The 21,112-nt window shown below is 34.8% G+C and overlaps 2 protein-coding genes across 4 annotated transcripts; both read left to right on the forward strand.

The window, feature by feature from the left end:
• The first annotated feature begins 3,248 nt into the window (after window positions 1-3,248).
• Window positions 3,249-12,712, forward strand: LOC110656088 (puromycin-sensitive aminopeptidase). Its single transcript, XM_021812650.2, has 33 exons — window positions 3,249-3,465; window positions 3,849-3,929; window positions 4,061-4,105; window positions 4,510-4,647; window positions 4,747-4,822; window positions 4,947-5,023; window positions 5,134-5,247; window positions 5,329-5,403; window positions 5,491-5,598; window positions 5,691-5,903; window positions 6,010-6,071; window positions 6,192-6,219; window positions 6,317-6,403; window positions 6,511-6,536; window positions 6,767-6,830; window positions 6,920-7,000; window positions 7,165-7,212; window positions 7,331-7,349; window positions 7,493-7,497; window positions 7,611-7,622; window positions 7,824-7,880; window positions 8,001-8,110; window positions 9,312-9,392; window positions 9,485-9,668; window positions 10,088-10,236; window positions 10,330-10,468; window positions 10,695-10,841; window positions 10,938-11,019; window positions 11,127-11,302; window positions 11,679-11,789; window positions 11,880-11,996; window positions 12,085-12,156; window positions 12,429-12,712. The coding sequence occupies exons 1-33, from the start codon at window positions 3,388-3,390 to the stop codon at window positions 12,507-12,509; spliced, it is 2,943 nt and encodes a 980-aa protein (XP_021668342.2). The 5' UTR covers window positions 3,249-3,387; the 3' UTR covers window positions 12,510-12,712.
• Window positions 12,713-16,454: 3,742 nt separating this feature from the next.
• LOC110656090 (uncharacterized) lies at window positions 16,455-19,588 on the forward strand. Of its 3 annotated transcripts, none has more exons than XM_021812657.2 (3): window positions 16,482-16,712; window positions 17,060-17,116; window positions 17,929-19,588. In XM_021812657.2, the coding sequence occupies exons 1-3, from the start codon at window positions 16,599-16,601 to the stop codon at window positions 19,189-19,191; spliced, it is 1,434 nt and encodes a 477-aa protein (XP_021668349.2). In that variant the 5' UTR covers window positions 16,482-16,598; the 3' UTR covers window positions 19,192-19,588. The 3 variants fall into 3 exon arrangements, with proteins under 3 accessions (XP_021668350.2, XP_021668349.2, XP_021668351.2); XM_021812659.2 differs by having other exon boundaries at window positions 16,574-16,712; window positions 16,968-17,116; XM_021812658.2 differs by lacking the exon at window positions 17,060-17,116 and having other exon boundaries at window positions 16,455-16,712.
• The last annotated feature ends 1,524 nt before the right edge of the window (window positions 19,589-21,112 follow it).

The raw sequence follows: 21,112 nt of genomic DNA on the forward strand, positions 1-21,112 counted from the left end.
GCATAGCATTCTTAACATAACATCAAATCTCACCCATTTAATGATAAAATTATCTATCCTTTTCCACATTAAACGTTGTGTGTATTGGTATTTTAAAGATCATAAGTTGTAAATTCTGTCATTTATGGTCAAAATTTATAGCCTGCCCTGATTATACGGGAAAGATATCATTACGATAATTGCCAATGGGAGACAAAATTAGGAAATTTTTTGAAATTTTTGTTACCTAAGCACACCATTGGCTATGTGCATGAAAGCCACATAGAAAATTTGCCCTCCTGCAAAAATTATTGATTCAATAAGGTAACATCTCTATCGACTACAGGACAGCTACGTTGACTTGGAGGGATATAGGATTTGGCTCTTTCGACATCAGCATAAAAGACTCTTTTAATACGTCTTGGGAGCATATGCATGCATGTGAGTACCCTACGGTTCGATTTTGGTTAAATTTTAATTTGAGATTCGAAATAAAGTGAAATGGAACTAAATTTTAAGAGATTTTCGATCAAATACAATTTCGAACCAGTCCATAAATGAGTCTATATGTGAGGCTCACAGAAATGGATGGTTGTGATCTATTCATACTAATACTTTTGAATCCAATCAATGGCTTATTTTGCAACACTTGGAACCCCAGGAGATGGAAGAGGGAGAGAAAGAGACAGAGAATTAATGGAGTTTTGAAGTTTTGAACTTGAGTTGAATACATTCCACAGGCCACACCAGAACATTGCCCCACAACTTATGGACAACTTAAAGTGCAAATATGAAAAGCATAAAACTATCTTTTCTAGTGTCTTGTAGCTGCTCAGTGTCCACAAGACAAAGAGCTTATAATTATTTTTTTTTTTTTTTGCTTTCAAATATTTCCTTTCTAACAAGATAAATTGGCATGCTCATTTCTTCTTCTATCCTCTGCTGCTACTCAGGTGGGGGCCAAGGAGGAAGGAAATTGTCAACATTATAATTAATAAGTTCAATGATCTATCAAACTCTACATTGATTGATAGTTGCCTACTTTTGAGCAACATGTCCAACCAACATATATGCCAGAGTTCAAATCATCTATTAAGGTGTAATAGTGAAGCATGCTCAAGAATCAGACTGGAAAAGGGATTGTTCAAGGCAGGATCAGTTGTTTCCTAACAAGACACTAATTATGAGGCCTATAATCAGGAAGCTGCCTGGCCCTGGTTATTTTAAATGTTAATTGCTGACATTAATTATAATATATGATATGATACAGTAATCACAACCAAGTAGGTGGCTAGCTTATTAAACAAATCCATTGAAACTGGCTATTTTGGACTTCAAATGTGAAAAATGCAGTGTGCTTGCTTTGGATACTGTATCAAGTTAGCAAAAGCAAAATGGTCTTATCTCTTTGGACAATATTTAATTCTAAACACCTCAGAATTATTTGTTATATTTCTGTATGAACAAAAGGGTACCTAAAAAGGAACACCTTAAAATTTTGGCTGAATTTGCCCAAATTATAGTGATTAATAGGTCAAATAATGCAAACTAGGTACCCTATCATGTAATTAACTTTAGTGAACGAATAGGGAGCAAAATAATAATAATAATAATAATAATAATAATTAACCTCTTGAGCTGTATCCCTTCTAATAAGCTATAAAGAAGATGGAATTTTAGGATTTGGGACTAATCAATGACCAGTGCAATTAAAAATCTAAACAGCTTAGCTATAAAGGGGACTTTTCTTTTCTTTTTAAAAATAAAAAATAAAAAAATAAAAATTGAAGCTATAAAGGGCAGTAGGAGATAGGTGTAAGTACAATAATTTGACCCTAGTAGACCGTAAATCAATGTTAAGATCTTAATGTTCATAGTCTAGATTTGAGATTTTTATGCTAGGAGTTGAGTTGGTACTCTAACCTGAAGATGATGGCACTCTAGTCGACGTTTGAAGGAAAGGGAAATTATTGTTTATATCGGTATATTATATATTCAAGATATAAATATGTAAATTTTATGTATTTAATAAATAAATTTTATCATATTTTATATTTATAATAAATCGAATTTAAGAATTTAAAAAAAAAAATGATGAAGGAAATTGCTTAAAAACAAGGTCAGTCATGGCCCCCCTCCCCCTCAACAGCACATTGAGAAACTAGTATAGCATAATGATCGAGTGCATGTTTTATAATGCAATAAGTTTAGTAGTTTAAATCTTGATAGTATATATGGATTTGATTTGAATTTGAATTAGAATCAATTAAATCAAGATTTGATTAGAATTATGTTAAATCAAAATTAGTTGATTTTAATCTATTATTTCTAAAAAATTTTGACCACTAGATTTGATCAAACTAGATGAACCTAATAAAACTAAACCTGAACTGAATCAAACTTAAAAAAAAAGAATTTTAATTTGAGAGAAATAAATTAATCTGATCTTAAATTTTCAATCTTTAAGACTAGAATCATCAATTCGATCCTAGTTTCAATATAAAACTAAATTTCACTCAAGCCTAGCTGACCAAATTCGCATCCTTTAAGAATTTCTGAAATATATATAAAAAAAAAATCTTCATATAATTCTGAAGAATATATGAGTTTGAGACAAATCCCCCTCATGACCAAAGATTTTTCAAAATTCTCTATTCATTGAACTCCTCGGTTTTGGGCCGTTTTGAGCCTCAGAGGATTTCACGGTTTGCGTCGGTATTTCAACCTATGCCCACCTCTGTCTTGGGCCGTTTTACTTTGAATATGCTATAGTTGAGCTTGGGCATCAAGCTAAGTTTTAAATTCTGCAAGGCAATCTCTCCGCTCATTACCACTTTGACGAGAGAACATCGTCTAAGCTGAACCATGACTATTGGCCAAGTTACAATTTCTGTTGAATAAAAAAAATTCGTCTAATAAATGTCATATTAGACGAATTTAATAATTATTAAAATAATATTTATAATTAAAATATATCAAATTTATTTTAATTATTTTTTTTAGTTAATAAATATCTTGTTCTGGGGAAGAAGTTCTTCTGTTTCTTCCAAGGTTTTGTTTTCTGAGAAACACTCTGTTTTTCACTTCATCTGATCGTCACAAGTAGGTAGATCCGATTTCTCCCTTCACATCAATTTCTGATTTTATGCATATTCGTCCTTATTTTTATTTACTTATTTATTTATTTGCATTTCCTTTTAGAAATTTCTTGTCCATAATTTGAATTATCCACATCTCCTCTATAAGAAGTCATTGCGGCTTTGTTTTTCTCTTTGTGGGTCTCTTTCATTTTAGGGTTTTAGGCGCCTTTTCTGGGTTTTAACCTTCTGGGTCTTTTTTTTTTCGTTGCTTAAAACCGTTGTCTAACTAATAGATCATAGTAATTTACATAGGAATTTTTCAGTTTAAATGGCTCGGTTGATTCTTCCATGCAGAAGTTCGTGTTTGACAAAGACCACTCTCTTGGGTTTGATTTCCTCTGCTCCTGTGACTACTCATATCCCATTCTCTCATTTATTTATATATGTAGATCCACGCATGTTTTTGTTTATAAGAGTCTCGAGCTATTGTTTTTATGAATTTTGAGCAATCAAATGAGAATATGTCTTATTGTATCTATTGCTATCGAGTATATCCTCAAAATTATTCATATTTGCTAGTGGGCAGTGTTGTTTGGAACTTTGGATTTTGAGTTTGAGCTTACCTTGCTAGAATATGCCTTTCACCTCTAAATGAATATGAAACTGGGATTTTTTTTCCAAGTTGTTGACGTAGTTCATTTGTGCCAAGTTTGAAAATTGGTAACTGATTATTCAAACATATACACACACGGACACGCACTTGCTTATGCATTTATTTGCATTTTGCAGCTTCACGCTACAGGCCGAGCTAGCTTCTTTCGGAATTCAGTGAAAAATATCTCCAAACATAGGCGTTTCCTTAGATCAGAGGTTTGCCGATTTTCCCCTTTTTGGCCATGCAAACTATAGGATTTTGTTTATTGTCTTCTTTTCCATGCACAATTCAAGCTTAAAGCAGTTAAAGCTTTCCTAGTTTTAATTTCGAAAATTGTGGAATCCAGGTCACAGTTGGAAGGAATTATCGGTTTCTGTATCCTGCATTACAGGCAAGCTGCTATACTTTGAATTGACTTTTTCCTGGATGTCCATACACCCACATTCCTTGAGGTCATCAAAGGTGTAAAAATTTAATGTGATAGAAGGACAATTGCACAGTGTAATTTGTTGCACTTTAATATATGTAATTATCATTACATAAAAAAATGTATGAAATATTACTTGTTTTGATTTTTTTTATTTATTGACAACACTACCATCAAATCACACCCACCACCACCGGTTACTTATGCTACCACCAACATATATATTTAATGGTAATTACATTACATTTCTGTTATTCCAAACAAAGTAATGTAATGCTTAATACATTGCATTACATTATAACTTTGATTATTGATTATATTTCATTACATTATGTTATACCAAACGTAACCTAAATTTATTGCAAAAGGCCAAGGAAGACAACAAGAGGCTAATTTGTTCAGTTGCCACTGAACCCTTGCCTAAGCAAGTTGAAGAGTCCAAAATGGATACTCCAAAAGAAATCTTTTTGAAGGATTACAAGTTTCCAGATTACTATTTTGACACGGTATAGAGAAGCTTAAGTTAGTTATTGATTATTAGAAATCTGAGTTTCCTTTTAATGGTTTTTCCTTGTATTATTGTGCACTCATGTCTATAATTTCAGGTGGATTTAAATTTTTCACTGGGTGAGGAGAAAACAATTGTTAGTTCAAAAATAACCGTTTGCTCCAGAGTTGAAGGTAAGAAGGCCATTCTTGCATGTAGAAAGTAGAATTTTATTAGTTCATTGGTAGAAAGTATTCACAAATGTTAAAATGACAATGGTTCAAAATCATGGTAATTAATCATCTATGTTGTTTACAGGTTCTTCTTCCCCGCTGGTTTTGGATGGCCATGATCTAAAGTTAATTTCAATCAAGGTCAATAGTGAGGAACTAAAGGTGAGTAATTTCTTATACACTCCCAATAGATGGCTAGGTTGAGAGGGTGTTATAATTTGGTAATTTTAACTTGTTAATTTTCTCTTTCCTTCTTTCTTCTCTTTTTCTAGGATAAAGATTATCATTTGGACTCACGCCGATTGACAATTTCGTCACCACCTACTGGTACCTTTTCGTTAGAAATCGTTACTGAGATATATCCTCAGAAGAACACATCATTGGAGGTGTGTATTCTTCCTTAAACTTTTTTCTTGTGACACATGACTACTGCACGCCTTACCATGGTTTTTAAATTCTCTCTTTAGGGGCTTTATAAGTCATCTGGGAATTTCTGCACTCAATGTGAAGCAGAGGGTTTTCGCAAAATTACATTCTATCAGGTTAATTAATTGAAGGACTGTTTAATTCTACTGTTACTTATTTCAGAATGTCAGTCTGATTCCATTTGTATTTTTATTTTCTAACAGGATCGCCCTGATATAATGGCAAAGTATACATGCCGGATTGAAGCTGATAAATCATTATACCCAGTACTTCTATCTAATGGGAACCTCATAGAACAAGGAGATCTTGAGGTGAATGTTATCGATGCAGCAGTGCTCTGATTTCCCCCTGCCCTTGTAATTGACACTTTTCTGATATTTATCTCTCTGGGGTTCCATTGCAGGGTGGTAAGCATTATGTTTTTTGGGAGGATCCCTTCAAGAAACCTTGCTACTTGTTTGCCTTGGTTGCTGGACAGTTGGAGAGCAGGGATGACATTTTTGTTACCCGGTCTGGTCGAAAGGTGTCACTAAGAATTTGGACCCCAGCCCAAGACCTACCCAAGACAGCACATGCCATGTTTGCACTTAAAGCAGCAATGAAATGGGATGAGGATGTCAGTATCTTCATTCCTAAGCCATTTGATGTTTCTCTGTTATAATCTCAAATTTACTTTTTTGGTTATGGTTGTAAAGTGTGCTTGCTAATATATCTTTGAACAGGTTTTTGGTCTTGAATATGATTTGGATCTCTTCAATATTGTTGCTGTCCCAGATTTTAACATGTAGGTTGCATTAATTTTTTGGTAAAAATTTAATTCCATGTCTTCTCAATGTGATGTCGACAAATATCTTTTGTTCTTGTACTCAAAATTGTTGATTCTTGTATTTCAATTGATTGCCAGGGGAGCTATGGAAAACAAAAGTCTAAATGTATGTCTTAGAACTTTTTCTTGAGTTTTCTTATAATTAATATTTGATTATTTCTCTTTGATCTTAATAAATTGGTGATTTGATTTGTTTTGGATAGATTTTCAATTCCAAGCTTGTTTTGGCATCTCCAGAAACTGCTTCAGATGCGGATTATGCTGCAATTTTGGGAGTCATTGGCCATGAGGTTTATTATTTGTATCTGTAACGTGAAGTACACCAAATATTAGTTTTTACTTAAATTTGAGAGAGATTATTTTGACCTTTTGTTGTAATCTTATTTTTGTCATGCAGTATTTCCACAACTGGACTGGAAACAGGTTGGCTTTACCCCATTGATAATCTTTTGTAAAAGACACTTCTATCTACATCCTGTATTTACTTGCTGTCATAATTCTCTATTTTACCTGCTGAGAAATAAGACTTTGCCCCATGTAATTGCATGTTTGCATGGATTTCTTCATTTTATGGTTATGGAGTTGTTTTTGTATTGCTTTTGTTTTGTTCAAACATGTAATGGAACTTCACTTAAGTAAGCAAACAATTGCAGAGTGACTTGTCGAGACTGGTTCCAGCTCAGTTTAAAGGAAGGTCTTACTGTATTCCGGGATCAGGTATAACTATTCTTTCTTAGTGCCAATTATATCCTGAAAGCAGAATCTTTTTTTTTTTTACATAAAAAAAATTCTTTGGATGCTGATAGGAATTTTCGTCAGACATGGGAAGCCGTACTGTAAAGAGGATAGCTGATGTTTCAAAGCTTCGAAATTATCAGTTTCCACAGGTTTTTAATTCTCCCTCTTGATTTTTAGGAGTGATACCTTCAGTCTTATTCTATAGTCTTCTGAAGTTGATATATGTACATTCCATGTGGACTTGCATGCAATGTGTTATACCCTATACCAAATCATATATGGTTGCTGATAAATCTGTTTTGCAATAATTCAGGATGCTGGTCCCATGGCTCATCCTGTGCGTCCACATTCTTACATCAAGGTCTGAAATCAACTTACCAAATGATACCTTCTTGAATAGTTATCAGCTTGCTCTAAAGCTTAGTTGAGTGTTTGTTTGTGTGCTGTATTCGCATCATTGCTTTCTTTTGTGCCTGCAGATGGATAACTTCTACACAGGTAAGTTTCTTTTCTCTGTGACTTACAGAGTCAAAGGTTACATAAAATAATAATCTTTGAAGTGTGCTACTTGATGTTTTACTTTCTTTCTGCAATTCTGGAATGATTTCGATATGGGGGTATGCACCAACTTCAACTTGCAGTCACGGTATGTTTTGGCAAATGGTTTTTGCGTCATCTTTAAGTTCATTCACAGTTTTTTTTGTCAGCTGGATATCTAATTGTTCTTTTATTTCTTGGTTGTTTTATTGTTTACAACAGGTTTATGAAAAGGTTTGGCTCTTTTACACCACCATCTGTGTCTGTGTGTGTGTGTGTGTGTGTGTGTGTGTGTGTGTGTGCGCGTGTGTGTGTGTGTGCGCGCGCCTGTCTTGTGCCTTTATTTTATATTTTCCTCTTTTTTTTTTTTTGGGGGGGGGGGCGGGGTGCTGAAGTGGTGTTTTTCACGTGCATCAATTATTTATTGTATTTCAGGGAGCTGAAGTTGTCAGGATGTACAAGACCTTACTGGGGAGTCAAGGTTTCAGAAAGGTATAGCATAAGCATATGTTTAAACCTTGAACTGGTGCTTACGTGACAGGATTACTAGTTTTTACCATGAATTTGCTCATCCTGGGGAGTTCAGTTAAATGCTCACTGTTTATGTTTCAGGGCATGGATCTTTATTTTAAGAGGCACGATGGCCAAGCTGTAACTTGTGAAGATTTCTTTGCTGCCATGCGAGATGCGAATGATGCAGATTTTGCTAATTTCTTACTATGGTATGATGATTTTTGGATAAATTATAAAAGCCCCGGCATTTAGCATACCTATATGACACCTTTTTCAAAAGTGATTAAATGCTCCTGGACATTCCAAAACATGAATGGTCTAGTTCTTCTATTGGAAAACCAAGGGTAGAACTGTTTACTAAATTTGAAAGCACAAAATTACCCTCTATAGACATGATTATTTTCGTATCTCCAGTCATTTGAATCTTTCTTCCCTCCTAAATAGTAAGTACTGAGCTCCATTACCTCCATAAATTGCGAGCAACCACACATTTATGACAACTGACCTTGGCCACCATGTGAGAAAGGTATAACATGCGAAAACCATTAGCTAATCATGAAAAGAAAATCAGCGAGTAGCCGTGGATGAGAAGCAGTCTCATGATACTTGGTTATTGAGAATTGTAATGCTATTTGTCCAATGAATGAGCATGAGCATTTTGGGTTCATGGATTTGACGATTAGTGGAGGGAATACCTCAAGATGCAGTTTCATTGATGAGTATTGTGTAAAGGATAGCTGTTTTCATCAATGGATGATTCCATTTGTGTTTTTGGTACTGATTGGATTTTGAGATCTTGGCTATGATGTAGTTATGGAGATTCAATTTGTGATTTTCAATTGGTGGGGATAGACTACACTAAACAGTAAAGAAATTGTCTTTGGTACATGGGAGACTGCTCCATTTTATAATTGTTGGCTATAAGTTGCTTGCTTTCTACTGGTTTTGCAATTGTAATTGGGTTTTTGGGTGAATTGCGATTAGTTTGGGAAGACAATATTTTAGGCAAGCGAAAAATTTTCAGAAGCAAAAAGAGAATAAGCACAAGCTTGATTTAATTGTTTGTAAAAAGAAAAAAGAAAATCACATTTGCAGGTCTGCAAGCGTGGAAGTGGTAAGTGACCGAGTTGGGTATAAATTAGACTTAAAAATCTTTTAAGGGTATTTTGAAGAATATAATATTAGTTTCCATCATTGAATAACAACATTTTATTTGAAACCTTAACAGGACCATTTTGTTAATAAAACTAATTGTCCAGAACCATTTAATCCATTTTTTAAGAGGGAAGAGCTGTGTAAATGTATTTCACCAAATGTCAGAAAGGGTTTTTGAAATTAACCCCTTTTTATTTTATGTAGTTTATATGAGTTGTTCCGATGTTTATTCTTTGAAATACGATATAACTACAGGTACTCCCAAGCTGGTACGCCTATTGTGAAAGTTGCATCATCCTATGATGCTGAAGCTCGTACTTTCTCCTTGAAGTTTAGGTATAATGTGCTATTAACTTTTTTTTAAAGTAATAGTGATCTTCCTATCTTAGTCCAAAGATATTACCAATTATAATGTGACATTTGTGCAGTCAAGAGGTACCTCCAACTCCAGGGCAACCAGTTAAAGAACCAATGTTCCTTCCTGTGGCAGTAGGTCTACTTGATTCAACTGGCAAAGACATGCCCCTCCTCTCTGTGTATCATGATGGATCATTGAAGTCTTTTACGAGCAACAATCAACCAGTATACTCGACAGTTCTTAGAGTGGCCAAGGTCAGTTGAGAACCCATGCTTCTCCCTGTTTGCATGTTTTAGCTGGTTTATCCTTGGTTTACGCTTCTCCATGACAACTGCAGTTATTGTACCTATGTCTATCTTTTTTTTTCTTTTACCCATGTTTGGCCAAGGGTGAATACAACTACACAGATGGAGCTCTATGTATCATGGAAATTTCTTGCAAGTCATGTCTTACAAATAATTCTTACAAAATTGAAGTGCTTTTAAATGTTTAACCATAGAATAAACCTTCTTTTACCAATTATTAAGAAGATCAAAATATTACAATCTGTTTATATAGTATGTTATGAAAGAAAACTGAGCTTAAATTTCAACATAGCAAAACTAAGTAATAGCATGCAATCTAGTTATATGCCCCTTTTGGTTTAGTGATAATCTTTTGTGGTGCTAAGCAGAAAGAGGAAGAATTTGTGTTCCATGACATAATTGAGCGGCCAGTTCCTTCTATATTGCGGGGTTATAGTGCTCCTATCCGTCTTGAATCCAATCTCTCTGACAGTGATCTGTTTTTCCTCCTTGCTCATGATTCAGATGAATTTAACCGGTTTGTCTTTCTCTAAGCTTTTGTTCTCTTTTATTTTATAGTCAAGCTGGCTGATGGAAGGCTGTTGATATATTTTGTGGCTTTCTGTTTTAGTTGGGAAGCTGGACAGATCTTGGCAAGGAAGCTGATGCTGAACTTAGTGGCTGATTTCCAACAAAAGAAACCATTGGTTTTGAATCCTAAGTTTGTGCATGGGCTCAAAAGCATACTTTGTGACTCCAGCTTGGATAAAGTATAACAAGAGTTTTTTGTCCTTTTGATATCTTATTTCCGCCCCTCCACACAACAACACCCCCCCCCCCCCCAACCCAACCCCCACCCTTATTTGTACCTCCTTTTTTTTCTCTCTTTCTTTTTTTTTTTTTTTGGGGGGGGGGGGGGAAGGGTGTGGTGTTGAGGGCAGGGAGGAGACAGAAGATGAATGCACTTATCAATTTAATTCCCTTTTTCTTGACAAGGTATTTATTGCGAAGGCAATAACTCTCCCCGGTGAAGGAGAAATAATGGACATGATGGAAGTTGCAGACCCTGACGGTGTTCATGCTGTTCGAACTTTCATCAGGAAGCAGCTTGCCTCTGAACTGAAATCAGAGCTACTAACTACGGTATGGCATCTGCTTTAGAGTCGGAATATAATATTTTATGCTTTTCATGTCTCCAATTCTTGATTAATAGGTGAATGAATGCTATGTGCTTCACAGGTTGAAAATAATAGGAGCCCAGAAGAGTATGTGTTCAACCATTCTAACATGGCTAGGCGTGCTTTGAAAAATGTTGCCCTTGGTTTGTGTTGCTTAGGATCTAGTTTCCATTGTTCAAGACACTTTTTTTTTTTTAAAAAAAGTCCTATGCTAATTATGTCTCTTTTTCCATTTTTCAACCATCTGTAGCATATCTTGCATCATTGGAGCACGAGGAGTTAACAAAGCTTGCGCTACATGAGTACAGAACTGCCACAAATATGACAGAACAATTTGCAGCTTTGGCAGCCATAGCCCAGAACCCTGGTAAAACACGTGATGATGTCTTGGCTGACTTCTACAACAAATGGCAGCATGACTTTTTGGTGAATCTCTAACTCGGTAGTTCTGTGATTGCTTCAATGAATCTTTTCCTTGTGTTTGTGCTATGATGTGTTTTGTCAGCATGAAATGATATTTTCAGATGATAAAGATTTACTAGTTTCTATAATGTTGTTGTATAAGTTTTCATTGGAAGCGATTTGGAAGAAGAAAACATATAAATAGATAAGTTATAGCAGAGACATATCTTGTTGATTCCTAATCTGTAAATTTTTTGTTTTTGAACCTTTTCTATAATTATTTTTGTGATCATATTCTCTATGTTTGAAAGGATTTCTGATTGCTGCATTTGAGCTACTCCAATGGCTTTCTAAATAAGCTGTTCTCTCCTCTTTTTTTTTTTTTTTTTTTTCCCCTCAGGTTGTGAATAAGTGGTTTGCCCTCCAAGCCATGTCTGACATTCCTGGTAATGTTGAGAATGTCAGGAACCTTTTAAATCATCCAGCATTTGACCTGCGCAATCCAAACAAGGTAAGCAATCAAAAACGTCTGTGTGCAAATGTTATCACGTTTTTCTTTTATTGGGAGGGTTTGTTGAATTTGAATCTCTTTGTGAAATAGGTATACTCGCTCATTGGAGGATTTTGCAGTTCTCCTGTGAATTTCCATGCAAAGGATGGATCAGGCTATCAGTTCTTAGGCGAGATAGTGGCGCAATTAGACAAAATTAATCCTCAGGTTTGTTTTAATCATCATTATTTTATGCATTTAGGTTTGATAGGATCCTTACAGTATTAGGTGCTTCTCTAACTTTTATGGATTACAGGTGGCCTCCCGCTTGGTGTCAGCCTTCTCAAGGTGGAGGCGCTATGATGAAACCCGGCAAACTTTTGCCAAGGTAACTAGCTGGTGCTATTTTCAATTTGCAATCTTGTAGGTTTTTCATGTTAATGATCTCTGGTAAATGCAACTCTAGAGATAGACCATCCAAAAGAGGCTATTGTTTATGAGGAAAAATATCAAATAACCATTCAGCCAGTGGCAGAGGGGTGAGGACTTGCATATCCCCTTTGCCAAATTTCTGGTTCTGTCACTGATTGAATTATTGATCTGTCCTTATGTTTATTATTGGCAAATTCATTATAGACAAATTGGCATGGTTCTTTGCAGGCACAGCTGGAGATGATCATGTCTGCCAATGGACTCTCTGAGAACGTCTTTGAGATTGCCTCTAAAAGTTTGTCTGCTTAAATGCTGGTAGTTGTTATCAATGCGAAATAAGCATGCTTAACTCATTTTCAAGACCACCATAATAATTAATAAGTGTGTTTTTGCCCTTAATACTTGCCTCTGCTGTAGCAGCAGTTGCTGCATTCTGTAGCTCTCCAAACAAATTTATGTGTGAAATGATGTGCAAAGGTAACCGAAGTAAAAGAGTTCTGGTATTTTCTTTATGATGGCTTGGTATTTTCTTCTTAATCTGAAAGTAAGGGGTTGACTTGGGTTGCTCTCACCTTCAAAAACAATGATACCCAGAGCTCCACGTTCAGACTGGTATGCTCATACTTAACCAGTGGAGTTCCCATGTTGAGGATAGCAGTGGAGTAAGTTGTCCATTAGTTAAGATTGTTACTCAGTCTTGCAGAGAATGAATCTCCTGCTTTTCCCTCTTGTAGCTAGGCAGAAATAGGCATTCCCTAGAATTTCCTATTCTTGTATGATTCAACATCTGCAAGCGGTGCTTTGTTTGGTTTGACGGAAATGTATGGAAGGATGGAAAGGGGAGAGCCTCTTCCTTCCTAACACCAAGCAGAGTCCTGTTTCTGCAGTCTATGCTTAACGGACTGCAAGTGACGGGCCACCAAACTGTTGACGATGGTCAGTAGGGTTAATCACGGCGGTTAAGGTTACATCAATTGTGATAGTTTTATTGATGGTCTACTTTGTTATTTGGCAATTGCAACATAAGGCCTATAAGACGTCAACCATGTAGCCTCTCTTGTGGGGTTGAGTGCCTCTTCCTTCCTAACTCCAAGCGGAGGGAGTCCTGTTTCTGCAAGTCTCTCATTAACGAAGTGCGAGCGACAGGCAACCAAACTGTTGACTCTTGCAGATGTCCTACAATGGTCAATAGGTTTAATCATCGTGGTTAAAATGACATCAACAGTGACAAATTATTGACAAATTATTGGGTCCTCCAAGATGTGTTAACCATGTAGCCTGTCTTGTGGGGTTGAGGACCCACCAAATCTTAATCAATCCATCGTAAAATTCCCTTACCAATACAGGCCGTCTAGATAAGGCTGATAGCATCATCTGCCCGAGTTAGGTCTTTCAGCGGCTTCTTGTCTTGGTAAGGGTTAGCCAAAAAGAATTTGTAGGGAAAAAGATTTTCGCTTTTAATTTTTTTTTCTATAAAAAAATAAATGAGAAAAAAAGAGAGTTGTCTCGAAATAACTCAGAGAAAAAGTTAACACATGAGTTTGCCTTATAATAAATCGAGAAATTCTGCAATCATAAATGAGTAAAATGTGATAATCAGTAAACACATTAGTTTGCCTTATGATAAATATGGTGAATATAAATCTGTCAATCTCTTATTAAAAAAAAGAAAAATAAATAAATAAGCCATTAAAGAATCATTGTGACTCAATTACTGATCCCCATTCGTTTTCAACTTTCTTCCTTTCAATTATAAAAGACAATGCAAGATTATGAGATAGAATTTGACCAACTTTTGACCACCTTGAAAATTATTACATGTCCTAGTTAATCATAATTAAGAGCATAGATTCTTGGTGTAGTTTCTTCTTCTAAAGCTTTCTTCATAAATTATGATAAGCTTATTTATATCTCCATTGAGCACTCATGTTTAAAATTATTAGAAATAACTGTTTCATAATCCTTGCATTAATGAGAAATTTACATATAATCCACGTTATAGAATAGAATGCTTATCACCATATTAAAAATTTAAATTATTAGCAAAATAGCAATTCTAACTTTTTTTATAGCGTAATAATCTAAGAGCCATAAACCAAAGAGATTTGAGCAGAGTTTTATCTACAAAGTTATTTCCACTCAATGTCCACATACATTTTATAAATAATAATATAGCAGTGGCAGATAATAATTCCTGTTGATGACCACCTTAAACAAAGACTAGGTGATGTGCTAGTCAGACATACATGAAGCAGCATGATTTTACATAAACCAAAAGGGCTATAGAGTGTGGTAGGTGTTAGTGGACCAACCTTTAGAATGATTAGGCTTTTTCATATACTTGCAGTAGGTGAGGAATAAGGTAAAAAAAAAAAATGATAATAATAACAATAATAAAATAAAATAAAATAAAAATGAAATTGCTGCAATACAAGAGAAGAAGAAGAACAAAGTAAATTCTTGTATGCTTGGTTTAGGCCTATTTGGATTGTATTTTTATATTATTTTTTAAAAAAAGTATTATTATTGAATTATTTTAAAGTTTTTAGATTAAAAGAGAATAATAAATCTAATTTATTAAATTAATATTTTTATAAATAACAATTTATGTTGCAATGATGTAAAGGCTCTTTTGCCATGTGGATTTATTGAGATAAAGGATAGGAGAGGCTTTTTGGGGCATCAATTTCATAAAAGCCTTGACAAGTGATACCACCCATCATTAGAGTGAAAGCTTTCTTTTAGGGTTTATATGTTTTTATTTTGAAAGGCACAACTAGGGTATTTTAAATTTATAATTTTGAAAGCAATAGATTTGCAAGAGTAATTTTGCATGGTCCTTTTTTTTTTTTCTCTTGTTCTTGATATAAAAGTTTGATAACTCTTTAAATATATTGGGTTCATCAAATAATTTGATTTTTTTTCCATTTTAAGGATTATTTAAAGGAATTTTATTTCACACCTTGCTTACTAAAGTTATGATTTTGAAATAATAATGGCAAGCATATATTCTAGAAGAGTAGAAATAGAAATTTAAGGAGAGAGAGAGAGAGAGAGAGCACCCTTTTGAGTTAAAAGAGAAGAAAGCAAAAGTCCATAAGAAGGGTCAAAAGTAATAAAGGGCTTGATGTGATTATGACAAGAGAAAGTGTCTTTTTTTCCTCTTTTGCTAGGTGGTGTTTGATTTTGAGATGGAAGAAGAAAAGGGAAGGAAGGGAAAATTAAATCATTTTCAAAGAAGTTGATTTGCTCTTTTTTTAAAAATAATATTTTTTTTCTTTATAATTAAATAATAAAAATTATTTTATAAAGAATATATTTTAAAAAATATTTTTTGTAAAAAATATTTTTTATATATAAATTATTTTTATAAATTAAAAAGAATATTAGTGCATATACATCTTTATTTATATAAAAGTGTGTTTTATATTTTTTTTTAAATTAATAATTTAATAATTTGTTGGGAATATTCAATATACAATAATTTTTTTAAGATAAAATTTAAAATTTCATTAAAATTTGAGAGATTACAGGGGTTTCGATCTAAACCTAAACCAAAACAATACAATTAAACTCGTAAGTACAAAATTAAATCTGGCCACTAAAAGAACAGGGAGATTCAAAGCTGAAGATTCATAAATAGACCAGAACTTCCTGCTAGAACTTTGCTGTAAAGAATCATCAAAAGATAATAAAGAAACCCCACAAACAACCCAATGACTGATCACTCTAGATAGCAGTAGAAGAAAGAACTCATACAAAACTCAAACCAATGTACAAATACATTAATTTTAAGTGTATCGAATGTATTTATTATGTAATAATAAAATTTTATTATTATTATTATTATTAAATGTAAGAAAAGAGGAGGAAAGTGAGAGGAGAGAAGTAACAATCGTGCAAGTTAGTTTGAAGTGGCGGGTAAAGTAGAAGGATTTTGGAGGGTAGGAGTGGGACGCTTCTTACCGTATACGTATGCAGTTGGTGTTTTGCGCACGAAAGCTATCGGCCACTGGATGGATGTCTACGCACACACACGTGCACAATTAAATTAACTAACCTTTTACTTCCATCGGACTAAAATACCCTCACTTTTACAGGTGGCCGCCGGGTTCCCTTCCAGACGAAATAATTTAAATATTTAATTTAAAAACTAAAAAAATTATTTTACAGAAGGGTAAAGTGGTAAAGTGAAAAGTCAGGGTCGTCGATAATTACATAGAGGGAACTAAGTCATTGCCGTGTTTGACCTCGATGCCCTGTCTTACATTTATATAACCTTGTGTATAATTTTAATTATATATTTTTAATGAATTTCGCTCAAAAACAAAACTCAGATTTCCTTTTTTCATTTCATTTTCTCGAGAAAATCCTGCTTTTCCTCGATATACAACTCAGATGAGAGCTTTTAGTGGAGATTCCAGACCTTCTAACAACGTTCTCGACACCATAAACGCTGCCGCCTCAGCGATCGCTTCCGCTGAGAATCGTGTTCCTCAAGCTACGGTTCAGGTAATTCAATTTATTTATTTTTGATGTTTTATGCCTTCGTTTTCGTTATTTTCAAGTTTCGTTCATTCTATGTGATCGTGTTAGCATGAATTTCTGCTGTTGATCATTTAAAAAAAATATTTGCATTAAATTTCGTAGGATTGTTAAATTATGGAGTTTGGAGATCTATTGGTGATTGATTTTGTTGATTGATTGTGGTTTAATGTGTTGTTGGTTTCAGCTAAGTGCTTTTTATTATCACTTTTTTTTTTTCAGAAGCAAAAATTGAGACAGGTTTTGCTTTCAAAAGTAGTGAACTGCTTCCAAAATAAAATGGTGATGATTAAACCTCCTTTTTGTGTTTAAAGGTTGACTTCTGTTTGGCGAAAGCATGTTGCTTTAGCATGAGATGTTTAGTTTTGAAGGTAAAGTTGGGTGCTTCTGTAGCACAGCATATTGTTGAACAATTTGGTTATGTTCTGTAAAATTTACCACCCGAAAATATCTTTTATTTGATTTTTTTTTTTTTTTTTACCTTGCAGAAAGTTGAATTTATTATTTCACCTCATGAACATTGAGTGCTAGAGTAATATTAAGGTTCTAGTGTTACCTTAATTTTGGTGTCTGCTAATAAAGAAGCTAGTTTTAGTATGCAAATTGCCTCGAAAAGATGGGAAAAGGTCATGAGTTCATTTCAGGGTAAGGATGCTAGTCATCTATGATCCATTTCAAATCTCACGTAATCTGTCTTGGAGGATGCTGAACAGTGGTGTGTATAGCATGCCTAATGTTGGGAGGGTCTGATAGAGGAGAAGAAAGAAAAAGCAAGAGAGATGCGGTTTACTGCATCAGTTGTTCTCACAGTTTGATTAGTTAGATGTTTCTCAATATATGTCTATATAATCAGTAATCTTTGTAACTAGGATAATTTGAGAAGGTTTTCTTTTTATCCTATGGAGTGCTATACTGCAATGGAGAAGAGTTTCTGCAATCATCGTTAAATCTATATGATCTGTATATGTGATGTACACTTCTAATTTAACTGCCGATTTTTATATATCAGATTCAGTTAAAATATTTTCTAATCATGGCTGATACACTTAAGCAGCTAAGGATTGGAGATTTTTTTTTTATGTCAATAAAAATGGTTTTTTTGTGGTCTCAGGTCGCAAATTAGAAGGGACCTAAAATGTGATTTCATTCTAATTAAATTTTTCATATTATTTTGCATATGCAGAAGAAAAGATGGGGAAGCTGGTGGAATGTATACTGGTGCTTTGGATATCAGAGACACAGAAAGAGAATTGGGCATGCAGTCCTTGTTCCTGAAACATCTGCTCCTGGAAATGATTCTTCTGTAGCTGAAAATCGAACCCAAGCACCTCCAATCACACTTCCCTTTGTTGCACCTCCCTCATCTCCTGCATCTTTCCTTCAATCAGAACCTCCTTCTGCTTCACAGTCACCAGCTGGTGTGCTGTCACTCACCTCTATATCCGCCAATATTTACTCTCCTATTGGGCCTGCCTCCATTTTTGCTATAGGTCCTTATGCCCATGAAACCCAGTTAGTCTCACCACCTGTATTCTCAACTTTCACCACTGAACCATCAACTGCTCCTTTCACTCCGCCTCCTGAGTCTGTACACTTGACTACACCTTCCTCACCTGAGGTACCTTTTGCTCAGCTACTTGACCCCAGCGTCAGGAATGGCGAGGCTGGTCTGCGGTTCCCACTATCAAACTATGAATTTCAGTGTTACCAACTTTATCCTGGAAGCCCAGTTGGCCAGCTTATTTCACCTAGCTCAGGCATATCTGGATCAGGCACGTCATCTCCGTTCCCCGATGGAGAGTTTGCTGCTGGTGGCGCTCACTTTCTTGATTTCCGAATGGCTAACCCTCCAAAACTCTTGAACCTTGATAAGCTTTCCACTCATGAATGGGGATCGCGCCAAGGTTCAGGAACTTTGACCCCAGATGCTGCAAGGCCCACATCTTGCAGCTTTCCTCTGGATTGTCAATTTTCTGATTTCATATCACATTCACATTCAGACAATGGCAAGCAGAATGATGAAGTTGCCGTTCGTAGAGTCTCATTTGAATTAACTGATGAAGATGTTTTGAGATGTGTGGAACAGAAGCCATCATCCCCTGTGAAAGTCATTCCAGATTCCATGGAAAATGGAATAGCAGCTGGTAGAGAAGAAAATTCCACTGAAATAGTCAACAATTTTGAGTCCCGTGTTGTCAAAACATCTAATGACACCCGAGAGAAAGCTTCAACAGGTGAGGAAAAGGTAACACAACATCAGAAACATCGGTCCATAACTCTTGGATCTCTCAAAGAATTCAACTTTGATAATGCTGATGGAGTAGATTCTCATAAGCCTAATACTGGTCCAGACTGGTGGGCCAATGGAAGTGAAAGTGACGTTGGGAAGGAAGATGGAGTTACCAAGAATTGGTTCTTTCCTGTGATGCAGCCAAGTGTGGGTTAGCTAGTATTTAATTGCATCTCCTGGTACCTCCCAATAGGGCTTCATTGGCTGCAAACAAGCGCCTCACTTTCTGAAGCCAATTGCAGTGAAATTTGAGGGTATTGTGCAAGGAATCCAAACTGGCTGAGAAATGAAGGCTGTTTTTGAGTCCTTCGTGACCTGAAAACAGGGACAGGCGGTAATGTTTTGTTCTTTTTGCTTACTTAGCACAGATAGTGTATTATATATCTCTTTAGGCCGAAAGATGAACTAACAGCGCTTGTTAGATATTTTTGTGCCGTCATCCATTTCATATGTAATATAAATGATGAATAGGACATTTTTACACTAATAATTGCAAAAAAAAAAGATGGATATTGACTTAATGACATGCTAATGAAAGATACAATTCTCCCGAGTTGGTTGATGTTCTTGTGGTCAGTGTTAGTTTTGCATTGTTGAGCCATATAAATTTTGTCCATTTTATCCCCAAAAAAAGGTAAATGAAATGCAGACTACTGATATTTCTAGCTCAAAATTGACCAGGGGCATGGCACACTTGTGGTGGGGGGTATCAAATCTGGGATCTTATGAATGTGAACCTACCTCTCCGTTTACTTATTTCTCGAGTCCTTGCTTGTGCAAATACTGTAAAAATGAAATTTTATTAAAAAAAAAATGTTATTTACTTTCTTTCTTTTAATAAAACTAATTTTTTAATTTTTTACTTTGAAAAATATATTATTATTTTCTATATTTTTTTTCTATTTATTTTTTTTCTCTTTATTTAAGTCAAACTTTTTATCATGTAATATATTATAATATATTTTAAATTATAAGAATTAAATAAAATTCAAACAGAGTAAAAAAATAAATATATAAGAGCTAATTAATTTATTTTTTAAAATAAGGTGATTAAATAATTAATTTTATTAAAATAAAAAATAAAATAATAATTTTCCCTAAGAAAAATAAAACTCCATCTGAGACCAAGCAAATGTGATTGGTAAGTAGACTGTGGAAAGTTTGGGCCTCGTCTTGCTTGTAATTTCTCCTTTAAACACCTCTGAGCCTCTTAAAGCCGAGTAGACATTTCCATTGCCTTGTTTGGAGTTCAACAGTTCAAGAAGGCTGAGAAGCTTTCTCCAATAGAAGCCCAAAACCCATTTATTCTTCTATTTTCTACAATTTTATTTTATTATTTTAAATTTTTATAATTAATTTTTATTATTTTTAATCAATATATTTTTCTCAACAGTATTTTTAATAATAATACTAAATAAATCAGGCAAAAAGATCCCTTGTTCCCAAATAATGCCTTCATAAAAATAGTCAAGAACCATAATAATTGTCATTATTTTAATTGTAACACCCCAAGATTTTAAATTTTATTATTTATGAGTATTTTTGATACTTTAATTTTATTTAAATTTTAGGAATTTTTTTGAGATTTTTCTGATTTTAAAAATCGGGTTCGATTTTCCGAAAATATAAACTTTGATGATTTTTAAAAATTAATTTAAAGATCACGTGGCAAAACTAAAAATATATTTGGAGTCTACGTATTTTTCTGAGTTTTATGAAATTTTTTCGAAATTTTTGGACCTCGTTATCGGTCCCGAGGCAGAGTAAAAATTTAAAATTTTGTATTTCGAATCGAACCGGCCGAATCGAACCGGACCGGATCGGACCGGTCGAATCGGACCGGTCTTCTTCTCTTTTTCTCCTCCCTCCTGCGCGCGATGGCCCTCTCCCTTTTCTCTCTCGTTTCTCTCTCCTCCTCACCCCACGGCCACCACTGCCCACTTCAAGAGATCACGCCAGCCTGACCAGTGGCCACGCCCGAACGGCCGGAAAAACGCGCGTGAAACGCCCCCTGCGCCAAATCCGGCCGATTCGGCCACCAATTGGATCGGGTCTTGTGTCCAAAATCATCTACTCG

Source organism: Hevea brasiliensis, chromosome 16 (assembly GCF_030052815.1).
Source record: "Hevea brasiliensis isolate MT/VB/25A 57/8 chromosome 16, ASM3005281v1, whole genome shotgun sequence".
In the NCBI taxonomy this organism is placed as follows: Eukaryota; Viridiplantae; Streptophyta; class Magnoliopsida; order Malpighiales; family Euphorbiaceae; genus Hevea; species Hevea brasiliensis.